Below are 16,510 nucleotides of genomic sequence, written 5' to 3'. Positions count from 1 at the left end.
CGGCCACGCCAATCATCATGGGGCCCTGGTTACAGAAGAGTCTTTTCTTAAAATCTGCACCCTCCTCTTAAGGATTATATGCAGCCAGAGTTCTCAAACTCTAAGACTCATCTTACTCACTTGTTAAAATACAGATCACTGGGCTCCAACCTGGGGTTTCTGAGTCAGTAGGTATGGATGGGTTTCTCAGGTGACTCAGTGGTAAAGAACCTGCCTGCAAATGCAGAAGAGACATAAGAGACACGGGTTCAATCCCTGGGTCGGGAAGATCCCCTAAAGGAGGGTATGGCAACCCACTCCAGTATTCTTGTCTGGAGAATCCCGTGGATAGAGGGGCCTAGCTGGCTACAGTCTTAGGGTCACAAAGAGTTGGACACGACTAAAGTGACTTAGCAAGCAAGCAAGGTGTGAGGTGGGGACAAGAATGTGTGCCTAACAAGTTCCATGTGATGTTCAGGCTGCTGGTCTGAAGTGCCTTGTTTGAGAACCACAGAGCGACAGCAGTGGTTCTCAGCCCTGGTTGCATGTTAGAAACACTTGGAGCGTTAAAAATAACAAATAAAATAAAATAAAATAAAATGCCCTGGCTACACTCAGACCAATTACAAAAGAATCTCCTAAAGGGTGAGACACAGGAATTGACATTTAAAAAAAATTCTCCAGGTAATTACAGTGTTCAGCTAAGGCTGAGAGCTACTAGGCTGGAGGCTACTAGGAGGTTATTACCAGTTGTAAAACACTATGACTATGCATTTAAGTGCTTATAAATCTGACCAAGGTGTTTCAGAAACATACTTGGTAAAGACTGAAGATGGCCTCTTGCAAAGATACTCATTGAGCTGAGATGTTCCGTTTAGGGGGTGTGATATTTGCTGTCATCTCTTCTAGTCAGACCCAAGTCGGTGGTGGTATTGGTGGTGGTTTGGGAAGGTGGGTAGGAAGCATGAGCTAAGTTAGGGTGGGGTGTTTCACTAAACCACAAAATATTGAAACCTGACCGTTTGTACAAGGTCATCTAGTCTCACCCCATTTTCCAGATGGGGACACTGAAGCCCTGTACCTGATTCTAGATCCATAGCCCCCCACCCACCCATCCCCAGTTTCTAAATCTGAATTGAGCCTGCTGATCATTTCCAGTAGTTTGAGTTCACATAGAGCGGAAAGCCAAGCCAAATAAAGAAGCAACCCGTGTGCTGCCAGTTATTTCCTTCATTTAGTCCAACCCTGCCACTCATCTTGGCACCAGGTGAGTGAGGCAGAAGCTTGCTGCCCTGGGCAGGTGGTTCTCCACCTGCTTGGGTAAGAGGGGGTGCTTTTCTTAACTGCTTATTTGTGTGAACTAACAATGGTGGAACCTAGAGGCTGTTGTGGATAGGTCATAAAACTGGTATTTTTTTCCCTCTCTAAAAGTAATGTCAAGAGAGTTAAAATATAAAGCATGGCTACCTGGAAAGACTGTGCACCTGTTTCATGAGTGTGTCTACTGCCCTCAACGTACCAGGAAGTATTTCCAGCAAATTTGTTTCAGCCCCAGCTGACTTTCCACATTTCTTCCCAGCCAGAGGCCTCTCACTGAGGTGCACATTCTTTCCATTCAGTCAATGACTGCTTGTTTTAAGCTCTCTCCATGGTTTCTCATGCTACCGGCTCTGAAAGTGTTCATTTCCCATGGACTGTACTTAGAGAAACTGATCTGGACTGCCTCAGTCATAACCACTGCCGGCTCTCTATGAACATCCACATCATTCTCCTTAGCGTACTCTGATGAACTCTTAGCTATTTCCAAAATTAAATTTCTCAGCAAGAATCAAGATGTGACAAAATATGAATAGAAAAATATTAGAAAATCGGGACCTTTTAGAGGTCAGTCAAAATGATGGTGTGATTCCGTGTTGTTTCATTCATTATTGAGGACAGTCAATAACCCAGGGATGCTCACACCATACCCAGAGTGAGGCACTGAATTCTTAATGCTGGACATAAACAGAGATATAAAAGCAATATAAAGCAAAGTTAACAAGGGTAGGGAAGGGACTATAAATCATGTCCAATAAACAAGGCAGTTTGGAGAAACCTGAGGTTCTCCTCTAGGTCCCGGAAGCACTGCTACCAGGTAGTAGAGAGTTTAGACCTGTTCTGTGTAATCACAGAGTTCAAACAGGACCAACAGGCAGATGCTATCTGGACACAGACCTTGTTTTAAATAGTTCTAAGTCTCAGAAGTGCCCCGAGATTGAATAGACTTCCTTAGGTGTGATAGTGAGTCCACCGTCACTAAAGGCATTCGAGTATACTGTGGAAGATAACTCAGCAGTGATGCTACACAGATTAAAAGTAACTTTAGTCTCTAAAGTAACTTTCACTTGTGAAAATAAAGCATGCCTGGATTACGGACACCAATGTGATAGGTAGGTGTTTGTCTTTTAAACAAAAACTTCTAAGATATATTTTGATGATCCACATGTCATACCCTCATCATCAGCCCTAAGAAAAAGAGGTACATTACAGTGAGAAAAGACCATCTGTATCCTCACTTCCACTGAGGACATTTTTTACCTTCTCCAACATTGTCTAGCCTGTCAAGAGAGAAAAGAGCCTGCTGATGAGAACACCAAGACCAGCAACCGATGGATGCTGCTCAATTACAAAATGATTAACGAAGGGCTGTTTGAGTTAAAATGGCTCAGAGTCCATCCAGTCCAAGCCTCTTATTTCACAGATGGCAAAACTGAGGCCACAGGAGATAAAGGGCATTTGCCAATCTAGTGTAATAAGGGTATTAGCAAAACATAAAACCATGATCTTAATGTGTCTCTTTACCAGGAGGATCTCCAAGTATGACTTTGAAAAGTTACCTTGCTAACCCTCAATTTCCCTATTTATTAATATTTACTTGCTAATAGATACTGTGTTATTGGTCAGTTATTAAAAAAGCAAGGTCTTTATCACAGTTTATACCAAATCCTTTAATTTCTTTTCTAAAAAGCTATGTAGAACAGGTATGCAAAATCCCTTTCCAGAGAGTTTTCAAATTATTTTTTTTAAAATTCAAAACAAAAAATCTGCTCCCATTGCCTAATTTGGTAGAGGAATTAAAACCCAGAAATGATACCGTACATGTTTTTTCATTTTCCATACCGTTAATGCTCCTTCAATGAACTTCAGTTTAACAATGACCTTTTGAAGTGAGTCACCCAGAGTTGAGCAAATAACGGGTCGAATGGCCTATCACCGTCCTTCTTTTGTGTGTCATATTTCTGTCAATAGAACCTGCCACTATATTTGCATTTTGGGCAAATACCACAGTGTTAAAACCAAGACAGGTTAATGTAAGCTGAATCCCCACATCTTTTTTGTTTTTTTAATCTCTAAGGCCACCTCTCCAACTCTGTATTTAATCAGAATGCAAGCCCAAGGCATTAAACCACTGAGTAGTGCTTAATCATTTGTACCAGCTTGTACAGTCATCACAGCAATCAGTCATGCAAGATGAATTACCTCATGTGTTTCTGGAAGCAATTGGTTTTCATGAATTTCCCTGAAAAGTCAAGGCCCTGTTGGAAGCAGAGTAGCTGTGCTTATGTGAATGAAATCCTGGGGGATGCACAGAGCAGCCTTATGAAGAGCAGAAGTGGCCAAAGATGGGAACTTAGGAACTGGATTTGGCAGAGAAAGCCACTCCTTTCCAAGATCAGATGATTGCTTCTTTTGGCCCATAGTTGCTGCCCACCAATCACAAAGTTGTCTCAATATTACAGACAGTGGTGTTAAGCTGCTGTGCGTAGCTGCAGGGTCTTAGTTCCCTGACCAGGGATTGAACCTGTGTCACCTGCAACGGGAGTGCAAGTCTTAACCACTGTACCATCAGGGAATATTCTTGATCGATTTGAATTTAAGCACTGACTTGGGTTTCAGAAAACTTCCTTTCCACATGTACAAAGAATTTCCCAACTGTAACACACATTTGTATTGAGGGTTAATGGCAAATTTCCACTATGCTCCAAATTTCCCTCTACAGCATTCACTAGGGACAAGTGTGGAGACACACAAGTTTCACTATTGTTCAAACAGGCTGAGATGGTTACTAGTAGTCAGAACTGCTCACTTACTACCAGTTTCTGTTAGTGACTACAGAACAATTTTTTCCCCATTTTTGAAGCACCATTTCACATGTTCAGAGATGTGGAGTGATTTGCCTAAGATCATACAGCAGTGCAGAGAGCGCTGGGACTCATCCACAGGTTTCAGGAATATTATTAAACTGTGTCCGTGTATCCTGGGCTTCCCCAGTGGTGTAGTAGTAACAAATCAGCCTGTTAATGCCAGAGTCAAAAGAGCCTGGGATTCAATTCCCAGGTCAAAAAGATCCGCTGGAGTAGGCAATGGCAACCCACTACAGTATTCTTGTTAGGAAAATCCCATGGACAGTGAGGCCTGGCTGGTTACTCTTCATGGGGCCAAGATGGAGTTTTCAGTTTTATACACATATACATATATATATACACATATATACATACATATAAATATACTATATATATATATATATATGTATATATATATATATATATATAGTGTGTATGTATCCCCACATTTTTCTGTGGAAAAAGTCTGGAACTTCTGTTAGATTCTCTAAGACTTCTGCAAAGCCCCAAATAGGGAACCATAATTCAAACACAAACAACAGGAACAACCACAGTTAAAATTCTCATAGGTTTCCTACCCCCAGGTAAAGGCAGTCTGTTAGGGGAATACGAACAAACTCTTGTCCCTCTAAGTAGCTGGGAATTCATATCATTCTGTCGAGCCTGAGGATTAATTTCATTTCTCACTTGGCCACAGGAATGTGTGGAATGGTCCCAAATTGCTCCTTATAGTCCTAGCTTCTCTCTGGGGTCCAAACCCTGAAGACAGCACGAGGAGACCCGTCTCACTAAGTCATTTCCTAGATAAAATCCAGTGACATGAGATTAAATCCTTAGGATTATGCCTTAGCCTCACTTTACTGCCTCAATAACATCCCAAATCCTTTTTGTCTAGTCCTTTCCCCTCCCCGTCTTCTGTAGGTGGGGGTTAAAAGACCTCAGCTGGCAAGTGGAAGACTCACGGTTATGCACCAGCTCCACCATTGTATGCTTTTTTCTTTTTTTTTTTAATTTAGAATCTCAGGTTCTTGTTCTAGCCTTTTCCAAATCTATTTCCTCAAAATCAACAATGGAGATGATAGTACATGTTTCACAGGGCTGTGACTTAGGAAATGCATGAGGACAGCGCCTGGCCCGTAATTCCTGGTGGTGAATCAGAGCCCTCAGGCAGGACTCCCATCCCCTCTCCTAACTGCATCTCTGTTGATCTTCCTACTCACAGACCTTCATTCTCAGGCCAGGCCGGCTGGGGAGCAAGAGGCCACATCTACCAGCTTCCAGCTGAGTTGGTTCCTTCCAAGTTCAGTTCAGTCGCTCAGTCGTGTCCCACTCTTTGCAACCCCATGGACTGCAGCACACCAGGCCTACCTGTTCATCGCCAACACTCTTGGAGCTTACTCAGACTCATGCCCATTGAGTCAGTGATGCCACCCAACCATCTCATGCTCTGTCATTCCCTTCTCCTCCCGCTTTCAGTCTTTCCCAGCATCAGGCTCATTTCCAATGAGTCAGCTCTTCACATCAGGTGGCCAAAGTATTGGAGTTTCAGCTTCAGCCTCAGTCCTTCCAGTGAATATTCAGCACTGATTTCCTTTAGGATGGACTGGTTGGATCTCCTTGCTGTTCAAGGGACTCTACACCACAGTTCAAAAGCATCAATTCTTTGGTGCTCAGCTTTCTTTATAGTCCAACTCTCATATCCATACATGACTACTGGAAAAACCACAGCTTTGGCTAGAGCTTCCTTCCAAGTACAGAGAGATTTTTTTGGTTTTATGGCTTTTTGTTTGTTTGTTTTTACTGTTGATCACACCAGGGGAAGAATCAGTTGCAAACTTACTTTCATTTAGGGAAGTGAAAAAACTTTTTTAAAAAACAGCATGGTAGTCATTCTTGACTCACTATTAGAATAAACTTGAGGTTCTAAAAGGTTTTCACTGACTCCTTTTTGCAAGGCTCTACAGAGCTCTCAGTTACAGGTTTTGTTTCTCTGGGTGGACAGCTTTAATCTTCTGATAGCCCTCAGTTTTTTTGGTAATATTCACATCACTTAATCTAGATGGCCTATACTCTATAATTTGGGCTTCCCAGCTAGTGCTAGTGGTAAGAACCTGCCTGCAGGAGATGGTAAGAGAAGCAGGTTCAATCCCTGGGTCAGGAACATCCCCTGGAGTAGGAAATGCCAACCCCACTCCAGTATTGTTGCGTGGAGAATCCCATGGATGGAGAAGTCCATAGGGTCTCACAGATTTGGACAGGACCGAAGCAAGTTAGCACACAGGCAGATACCACTCTATAATTTAGGCTCAGAAATCAAGTTTTGCTTGAAAAAGAGCTCTGGTCAAGTGTGCTGTGCAAGGGCTCCCTGATTTGTGTTATTTATTTTATAAGACATCTCCAAGTATGGATCTCCTGCTGCAGGGCCCTCCTCTGCTTTGAAGGTGTTTGGTCTGCAGACATCATCTGAAGAAACCCTACCTAGGCTGGCAAATCCTCACTTCCACTCTGTGGCTGCCTAAATGGAGCTCAGAGATGTGGAGTGACTTTCCCAAGATCACACAGCAAAGCAGAGGAGAGCTGAGACTCATACTCATGTTTCAGAGGCTTTGAGTCTACGGACTCCTGGGGGTGGTGTTGTTGGTGGGAAACTGATGCTAAATTGAGGCTCAGAAAAGGCCACCGAGTTGAGAGAGGGCTTGCAGTGAGTTAGGGAGATTGCTGATCAGAGGCCAGTTCTCTTATTCCACATAGTTAACCTTTGTCCCAGGACTACCAGCCTCTCTCTCAGTAGAGCTCCCTGAGGGCAGATTTTCCTATTTGCTCCTCAAATATCAGGCTTCAGTTTTTCTCAGACCCAAGGTGGCTCATATGCTCATCAACAGCAAGAAGTCCAGGCGGTAAATCATTCCAAATCCCACACATTCAAATACGTGTGAGGACTCGGCTGTCCACCGAGGAAAACTGGAAAACAGTGAAACCTGCTCTGGTAATCATCAAATTTTCCTTTCTTGGTGATTGTTACAGTAGTTTTTCCTTGGTCCCAGGGTTGGATGTTGGGGGAGTGGAAATGGGAGACTTTTAGGAGCATTTGTTCTCTTACTGTGTCTCTCTGTTTTACAAAACCAGCCCAAGCTTCATGGTCCAGAGCAAGCTGGTTTTTTCCAGCAAATCGAAGGATTCTCAGAGGGAAAAGTGGTTGGAGATGAGATTTTTATATCTTTATCTTGGCATTTCATTTGGATACATGGAAATAGGTTGCATGATACTTGGTAAAGGCTTTCAAATCTATGATTCATTAAACATGGCTTAACTGGTTGCTTCTCTCTGCAGGGCCCAGACATACCTGTGAGGAAGTCTTGATGTCTGTCCTTAAAGGGGTTGGAGAGACAGGCTTGTGTACAGCAAACAACCATCCTGTGGGATTTACTTTGGGGTAGAGTTATGAAAAGGTGCCCTGGGGACCCAAAAAAGGGAGAGAAGGATTCTAAGTGGGAAAGGAGGGCCAGGATGTTTCTCTCAGAGATCCTTGAATTGATTCTTCAGGGATGAGAACATTTCATTGAGCAGAGAGAACAAATAGGGAGAACAGCCTGAGCAGAAATAAAGGGATGGATAAGAATAAAAAATCTTTGGTGATTGATTAAGAGCCTGGTTTAATCTAATGGTGACTAGGGAGCGAGGAGTGGCCTCGGTTCTTAAAGGACTTCATTGATAGACTGAAGAATTTAGATTTCATTCCAGGGTCTTAAGGAACCATTCATGTGTTTGGATTAGGGAATGGTATTTTCAGCTCTGTTTTAGGAAAAATTGCTCCTGTAAAGTCTATGGAAGCTATGTTGGAGGGGAGAGGATGGTAAACAATCTGCCTGCAATGCGGGAAACCCAGGTTGGAACCCTGGGTCAGAAAGATTCCCTGGAGAAGGGAATGGCTACCCACTCGAGTATTCTTGCTGGCAGAATTCTGTGGACAGAGGAGCCTGGTGGGCTTCAGCCTATGGAGTCCCAAGGAGTTGGACAAGACTAAGTGACTAACACTTTCACTTTCCACAAGCCTCTATGCAGAGAGGCTCCCCAGGAGGTTCCTGCTGTAATTCAGACAGGAGAGGAGTGTCTCGACTAAAACGATAGCAGCAGTAGCAGCAGAGAGGGGACAGAGTCAGAGCCATTTAGGACTTGGAATTGTGAGGACTTGGTGGCTGGAATAAGAAGGAAGGATGACTGAGTCTCTGTACTTGGGAGATTAGCTGATGAGATGGGTTCACTGGTAAAGGAACCCCAGGAGGAAGAGTGAAAATCATTTGGGTGATCTTGAATTTGAAGTGCTCCTGGATGATGTTTAGCAGGCAGTTGGAAATGTGGGGCTGAGTGGACTTGGGGATGCCTAAGTGGGGATTGATGTCTGATGATTGGCACCTCCCTCTGATCAAATAATGATTACTATGATGATACAGTGTAAGTGTTGGATAGGGACTTGCCACTATACCAAAGTTTTCATAGTTATTATATCATAGGGGAGAGTTCTGGGCTATCTATGTAATTGTGGGAGTCACTGATAATAAAAAAAACAATTACTGAATGCTTTTTATAGGAAAGGGCTGGGCTTGATGCTTTTGAGGGCATTATCTTATTGTGAGGCCTCATCCTAATGTTTGAGGAAGATTCTATTATTGCATTCATAATAAAGAAGAAACAGGTTTGCAGAAATTAAGACATCTGCCAGAGTTAGAAAGATGACATTTCAAAGTGAACTCTCTTGATTATACTGAGACCTGAAATAAGTTTTCCATACTGCCATTCCAGTCCTGGACGCACCATATGGGGTAAAAACTCTCTCTCCTTCACGTAGGAGGAGTTTGTGATGGAAGACTCAAAGAATAAAGAAGAAGGTGGTCTTCTCCCCTCCTCTCTCTTCCTTTGATTATAAAAATGTTACCCACTAAGTACTTGGTGCAGCACAACACTCATCTGTCAGCTTATGAGTCTCACAAGCGTCCTATTCTTATAAATCTTTTATTTATCCCTTTTCAGCCTCTGGCTGAATTCTTTCTGTGCTGTTTAGAGAACTGGAGCTCCTCAGAGCTCCTGGATCGCCACCTAGTGGTTTCAACTGGCAACCACAACTGACGGTAGATAAGAAGGTCGATGATGGGTCCTAGTAGGGCCAAGGGACAGCCGAGTCCAAAAGTTCTGGGAAGGGCACTCTACCCATGGCTGCCAGTATTAAGCAGGCCGATCACCCCTGAATGATTTGCGACTCTGATTGGGTACCTAGGTACAGACTATAGAACCGATGATTGGATGTGTAAAGACAGGGAACCAGGGGAACAGTGGCAATCAACATGTGTTTCCACAGAAAGGTAGTACGGATATTCGGAGATTTAAAAGGAATCTTATGGTTGGCACATGTGAAAAGGGGTGTGATATGTTAAGAGGAAGAAATTTTACCTTTTGGGCTGCTTCTGACAGCATTTGGCAATCTAGACTCATCTTCCTAATTCTGAGAGTTTTCTTCTACCTTCTGTGTGTATCCCTGTTAAAACTCAAGTCTGTAAACTTACATTTTTAAATTAATGCAGACACATTTTTAGCATCATCAACCTTAAATATAATACTTTATTGTACCTGGGTTTTCTAAAAGTTAGTAAGTTAACTTTATATTTGTTGTAAAATTTGTCAGCAAGAAAATTAACCCCTTATTGTCAGACTTTTGCCAGTCTGATATCCTTGAAGCATGACTGTTGTCTGCTCCTAAATGAGAAGAATTAAGATAGATTTTTAAAAAGCTGTAAATTAAACAGTCAGCAATGTGGGACATCCAAGATGACCACTTGGCTTTTCCCGGCTCCCTGGCAAACCCCATTCTTCATTTAATGGGTTAAAGCCTTTTTTGGCTACAAGACTGGTGTCCTCACAGTGAAAACAGAATGATTAAAAATGTGTTTTTCACTTGCGGTATACTTTTGACTATTTTTAGTAACCAAGGTATCTACCTCATTGGAAAAATTATGCAGGCCTATGTGATCAATCTGGCAGTCTTATTTTATGAACAGATTAATCTTAATTTGGCTATATTTGATAAAAATGAGAGTAATTTTAGAGAAAAAGATTGTTTTAATCGGTATAAAATTTTAGTTTTGCTACTTGAGGTATGTATCCACTGTCTAAAACTTACTTTTCAAATAGTTCTTTGTTACTATGTTATATTATTATAAAGCTTAAATGAGTTACTAAGAAGGTATTCTAAGCTTGTTTCTGAAGCTGGCCACTGATTTTAAGCTTGTTTCTGAAGCTGGTTTTTGGATTGAGACTAGATGCCCATAATCTGTTACCAGGGGATTATACATACTATCATTTAGAGGACTATGTCCAACCTAGATGAAAGGCCTCTTATCAGTTTTCTTAAGTATATGATGTACAAGGAAACTGATGGGAATCATCTTCCAAGACTTAAGGCCCTGCCTGCCTGTTAAGTCGCTTCAGTCGTGTCCGACTCTGTGCAATCCTGGGGACCGTAGCCCACCAGGCTCCTCTGTCCATGGGGATTCTCCAGGCAAGAATACTGGCATGGGTTGCCATGCCTTCCTTCAGAGGATCTTCCCAACCCAGGGATTGAAACCAGGTCTCCCACCTTGCAGGCAGATTCTTTACCAGCTGAGCCACCAGGGAAGCCCAAGACTCAAGATACTTCCTCTTAATTACTTGAAGTGCCCAGCAGAGGATTTCCTGAGCCCTGATGTCAGTCTTTCCCTCCCTCCAACCTTTATAAGTGCTGATCCTTTATTTTCAATTTTCAGCAAGACCAGTGTCTACTCACTGTCAACACCACTGGGACACCTTCTCTACTATTTCTTCGGCAGTAACACCTGCTTGGGAGACTACTTTGGAAGGAACAACATCTAAACTTGTAAGTACAAATCTTGATTAAATTACACAGGGGATTTTGACATGGGAAGGAAACTTGGATAGCTAACTACTGCTCGAGTGCACCTCGCTGCTGCAACAGGAGCTATCTCACAGGTGGGAGCCCTTGCTCTAGCAGAGGCTATTATCCCAGGGGAAAACACACCCAAGCCTGAGGAATGACCTCCACTATTAGGAGCTCCTAGGTACCCCAAGTCACCCAAGGGACCCAATCCCAGTCTAGCTGGCTGAGAGCATACCAGAGTATGTTACCAATCAACTGCTCCTATGGTTCTTCTTCTGAGAGAACTTTCTCATAAAAATCAAGAAACAAACGTGTTTTCTTTGATGTCTGATCTAAGTCTGGCAGAGGATAAATTGAGAGGTTTTTCTCAGGACTGTGAAATTTTCACAAAGAAGCTTACTTGGAGGGAATCTCACCTGGGGGGATTTACAGATTTTATGCCACCGTTACCCTCCTAAGAAAGAACAGCACACAGTACTGGCAGCCAGAGCCCACGCTGACCAAGTGGCTCAAGAAGTCCAAGTCCAAGAAGGCCATGCAGTACATCAGGGGGAAAACAATGCTTTCCCTGAAGCAGATCCAGATTGGAGTCACCAGATGAACTGTAAGGATAGAAATAAGTAGGATAGGATTAATTATTTATTAGCGGGTATGAAAAAGCTTATAGTGAAACTCATCAATTATGAAAAAAGTGAAAGAAGTCCAATAGGGACCAGAGGGAAATCTTGCAGTTTTTCAAGGAAGATTAGTGGAAGCTTTTAAATAGCATCCAAATGTGGATCCCTCCTCTCCTGAGGGACAGGTCCTTTCGGCTATACATTTCATAACCCAGTCTGCCCCAGACTTCAGAAGCAAAATTCAAAAAGCAACTGCTGGAAGGAGGAGGTCCTCAGACCTTTTGAGCGATTTGCTCCAGTTGTCTTATTTGGTTTTCAATAATAGGGATATGGCCGAAAAAGCTGAATACGTCCAGAGATATACATAAAAGGCCCAAATGATGGCAGTGGTCCTGTCCACTCATAGACCATGAAAGGGAGGCCAGACTTCCTGAGTCATTTGACTGTGCAAGGCCCACGGGTATACAAAATCAGTGTGCCAGGTGTGAACAGAAGGGACACTCAAAGGAAGATTGTGATCAATGAGCTTTTAGAAAACATCCAGGACGTTGAAAGGGAGAATGCCCCAGATGCCAGTGAGTGACAGGGGACCCTTGGGTATTGACAGTTTCATAATCAGAAGACTGAGGTGGCCTGAAGCCAAAGGTGACTTTGCCTAGAGAGGCCATCTACATAACTAATGCCAAACTTCAGGTGGTCATTGATGTGGAAGGCCACTTAGTAGAATTTCTTAGAGATACTGGTGCAACCTTCTCTGTCTTAACCCAGAGGGTTAGAAATCTTAACAAACATAAGAAATATGTAATGGAAGTGTCAGGAGAGAGACAGAGGTACACTTTCCCGAGACCCCTTTGGTACAACATCAATGGCCAGTTGTTCTTATATTCCTTTCCGTTTGTGCCTGATTGTCCTCTCTTTAATGGAAGGTGGTAGGGTGGTTTAATTGCTAAGTTGTGTTTTACTCTCGCAACCCCATGACCCTTGCCAGATTCCTCTGTCCATGGGGTTTCCTAGGCAAGAATACTGGAGTGGGATGCCATTTCCTTCTCCAGGGGATCTTCCCAACCCAGGGATCAAACTCAGGCCTGCATTACAGGCGGATTCCTTAATGAGTGAGCCACCAGGCAAGTCCTATCTCTGTAATGGAAGGGACTTAACTAAATTAGGTGCTACTCTGTTTCCTGAGGGACAAGGAAGCAACCCTATCACCAACTGATATTCTTAGAAAATAAAAAACAGATTAACAGAGACAGAAGACTTGATAAGCCCTGAAGTATAAAATATTAAGATACTGGGCCTACTCAAAAACAAACAGATTAAGGACTGAAATGACCCTTTTCCAGATTTAGAAATTGTTTTGGAAAAATGTTTTGGATCACCAAATCATGGTTATAATCTCTTTTAATGTTTAATTTCTTTTCATTTTTGTCTTTTGTAAATCCATCCTGCAAAGCTTAACATCTAAGACAGCTAAAAGGATGATACTAACTGGTTTATAATTCTTACAGCAGAAAAGAGACAGCCAGCCAGGTGGTTTACTCCTTCCCCAGGCAGGCCTGCATCCTGTCTTAGATGGAAGCAGTTAATGATTCATGATTACCCCTTATCCACTTTTAAGCATAAAACGGTAAACACCTGGAGTAGGAAATGATAGGGACAAAGTAAAGGGACATGATAGTGATTTAATAGTTAATCCCATGAGGTAATTATATGTAAAGAAAAAAGTAAGAGAGACCCTGGTAAGTTAATGATCACCCAAGAAAAAAATGGAAAAATCCTGAAACAGTGTGGGTTTGCTTGTCTCATACAGCAAAGGGCTTGCTTGTCTCATACAGCAGAGCAAGTCACTTAGCATCAAAGCCAGATCTGCTTGCCAAACAACAAATCCAAGCTAACTTGCTTAGCCATAAAACCATTTTACAGAAGCATGAGACACGCCCTCAAACTGTAAAAAAATAGTGGCAAATAGGGGCTAAACCTGCCCAGTGACATGAACAAGGTAATGGCCCCTAGGACATGCTCTCTGCACACACACACACACAAATAATTTATGGAAAGGTGATGTTTCGAAGTGAATGACCCCCACTGTCCTGAGACCTGAAATAATTTCTCCATAGTTCCATGACAGTCCCAGATGCACCGTATAGGGCCCAAAACTCCCCTACCCAACTTGTAAGAGGAATTAGTGATGGAAGACTCAAAGAAAGGCAAAGAAGGTGGTTTTCTCCCCTACTCTATCCTCCTTTGATGATAAAAATGTAACTCACTGAATACCTGGGGTAGCACGACACTCATCTGCTGGATCTGATGCCTCACAAGCATTCTATTCTAATAAATCACTTCTTTATCACTTTGCCTCTGGCTAATCCTTTCTGGGAGCCCCCAGAACATCACCTACCTGTTTTGATTCTGATACTATAAGGTTGGGGGACACACCAACTAGTTTGCTTTCCCTTTCCTTCAGGACGACAGCGTCATGCATCCTTGGGTAGCCATCCTGGGCTTCCTACTCCTTCTGCCAGGTAAGTGAACAGGTGGGCTGTGCTTTGGAAGCCTGAGGATGGGGGAGTGTAGGGGCTGTGTGAGTGATGAGGCAGGGTAGGTGTGCTAGGGTTTTGTCAGAAGGTAATGGGGTCAACAAATGAACAAAGAACTAGGCTGAAGCCTTCAGCCAAAGAAACTGCTTAAATGCTAAGAATTACAAATACTGTGAGTGGGTTACAAGGCATGATGCTGTACAGTGTGGTTTATGCCACTGCTTGTATTTAAACAACAACAACAACAACAGCAAAAATGGAGGGGTGGTTAGGTAGATGGTGGATATGCACGCACTGCTCATGTGTAGGTGGGAAACAGTGACAGCTGTTATCAGAGGGTAGAAGGGGATGAGGAGAAGAAATGGGGATGAGGGGGCAAGGAAAGAGTCCTTTACTCTGCCATTCTGTGCTTTTTGATGTGTTTCAACTGTGTGCAACTATTTCTGTTAAAAAGAAAATATTTTAAATTCTCTGCTTTTCCAGTTATTAAGACTTTGTGTTTCCAATGCAGGGTGCAGGGGTTCCATCCCTGAATGCGTAACTAAGGTCCCACAGACCATGCCGTGTGGCCAAAAATTTTTTTTAATAAATAAAGTATTTTAATTAAAAATATTCTATGAGACGGGGGAAATTTAGGAAGATGCATATCCTAAATTTTAAAACAATCTCTAGAGTTGGGAATCTGAGGAAAAGTTTTTTTTTTTTTTTTTTTTTTTACTTTATTTTACTTTACAATACTGTATTGGTTTTGCCATACATTGATATGAATCCACCACGGGTGTACATGCGTTCCCAAACATGAACCCCTCTCCCACCTCCCTCCCCATAACATCTCTCTGGGTCATCACCGTGTACCAGGCCCAAGCATGCTGTATCCTGCATCGGACATAGACTGGTGATTTGATTCTTACATGATAGTATACATGTTTCAATGCCATTCTCCCAAATCATCCCACCCTCTCCCTCTCCCTCTGAGTCCAAAAGTCCGCTATACACATCTGTGTCTTTTTTGCTGTCTTGCATACAGGGTCATCATTGCCATCTTTCTAAATTCCATATATATGTGTTAGTATACTGTATTGGTGTTTTTCTTTCTGGCTTACTTCACTCTGTATAATCGGCTCCAGTTTCATCCATCTCATCAGAACTGATTCCAGAAAAATAAAGGACCCAATCAAAAAATGGGCCAAAGAACTAAATAGACATTTCTCCAAAGAAGACATACGGATGGCTAACAAACACATGAAAAGATGCTCAACATCACTCATTATCAGAGAAATGCAAATCAAAACCACAATGAGGTACCACTTCACACCAGTCAGAATGTCTGCGATCCAAAAATCTGCAAGCAATAAATGCTGGAGAGGGTGTGGAGAAAAGGGAACCCTCCTACGCTGTTGGTGGGAATGCAAACTAGTACAGCCACTATGGAGAACAGTGTGGAGATTCCTTAAAAAATTGCAAATAGAACTGCCTTATGACCCAGGAATCCCACTGCTGGGCATACACACCAAGGAAACCAGAATAGAAAGAGACAAATGTACCCCAGTGTTCATCGCAGCACTGTTTATAATAGCCAGGACATGGAAACAATGTACCCCAGTGTTCATCGCAGCACTGTTTATAATAGCCAGGACATGGAAACAACCTAGATGTCCATCAGCAGATGAAAGGAAAAGTATTTTTAAAAATTATACTTCTAGAACAAATTTTTATAGTTAGCCTGTATTACCTTTGTAATCCAAAAATGATACTAAGCAAAATTAACTGTTCCCAGAATTCCAAAGAAAAAACTAGACTCTTATTTTATGTATCAATGAGTGTTTTATTCCCAGAGCATTTCCCAGACTTACAGCCCAGCCCTATGATTAGTCATTGAGTCTCAGATTCTTTTACGGACCACTCAGAATGCATTTGACAATGTAGGGATTTTTAAGCCACTGACTCAGAAGAGAGGTGTTTTTGCTTGTTTGTCTGTTTTTTAAGAGGCAACATTTAGTATTTGACTGAATATTCTCCAATTTTTTGGTTTCACCTGGCTAAGTGGACTCTGCTTCATTGTACATTGCTCAAGAAGGATCCTTGCTTGAATTCATCTGGTTGATCCTTAAGCCCATGATAAGCCTCAGTTTCTCCTGAAAGTATTATAAACTCATTTTCCTAAGAACTGATTTCTAAACAGCTTACAAGGCTTTGCCTTCTAACCAATGATGCTGTACGTAAAACTTTAACTCTGCTTTTTTGTTTTTAATTTAATTAAGTGCAGGGTTATGAGGTGATTTAATTTGA

The 16,510-nt window shown here is 42.3% G+C and overlaps 1 protein-coding gene across 1 annotated transcript in view; it reads left to right on the top strand.

The window, feature by feature from the left end:
* The first annotated feature begins 14,160 nt into the window (after window positions 1-14,160).
* Window positions 14,161-16,510, top strand: part of LOC128051717 (hepatitis A virus cellular receptor 1-like) — a 28,940-nt gene continuing 26,590 nt past the window's right edge. Inside the window, exon 1 of the mRNA XM_052644355.1 lies at window positions 14,161-14,206. Coding sequence (XP_052500315.1) covers window positions 14,161-14,206 — 46 coding nt within the window. The remainder of the gene's footprint in view (window positions 14,207-16,510) is intronic.

This window comes from Budorcas taxicolor, chromosome 7 (assembly GCF_023091745.1).
Source record: "Budorcas taxicolor isolate Tak-1 chromosome 7, Takin1.1, whole genome shotgun sequence".
In the NCBI taxonomy this organism is placed as follows: Eukaryota; Metazoa; Chordata; class Mammalia; order Artiodactyla; family Bovidae; genus Budorcas; species Budorcas taxicolor.
Note: the sequence above shows the minus strand (reverse complement) of the source record. Positions and strands in the feature narration are given on the sequence as shown.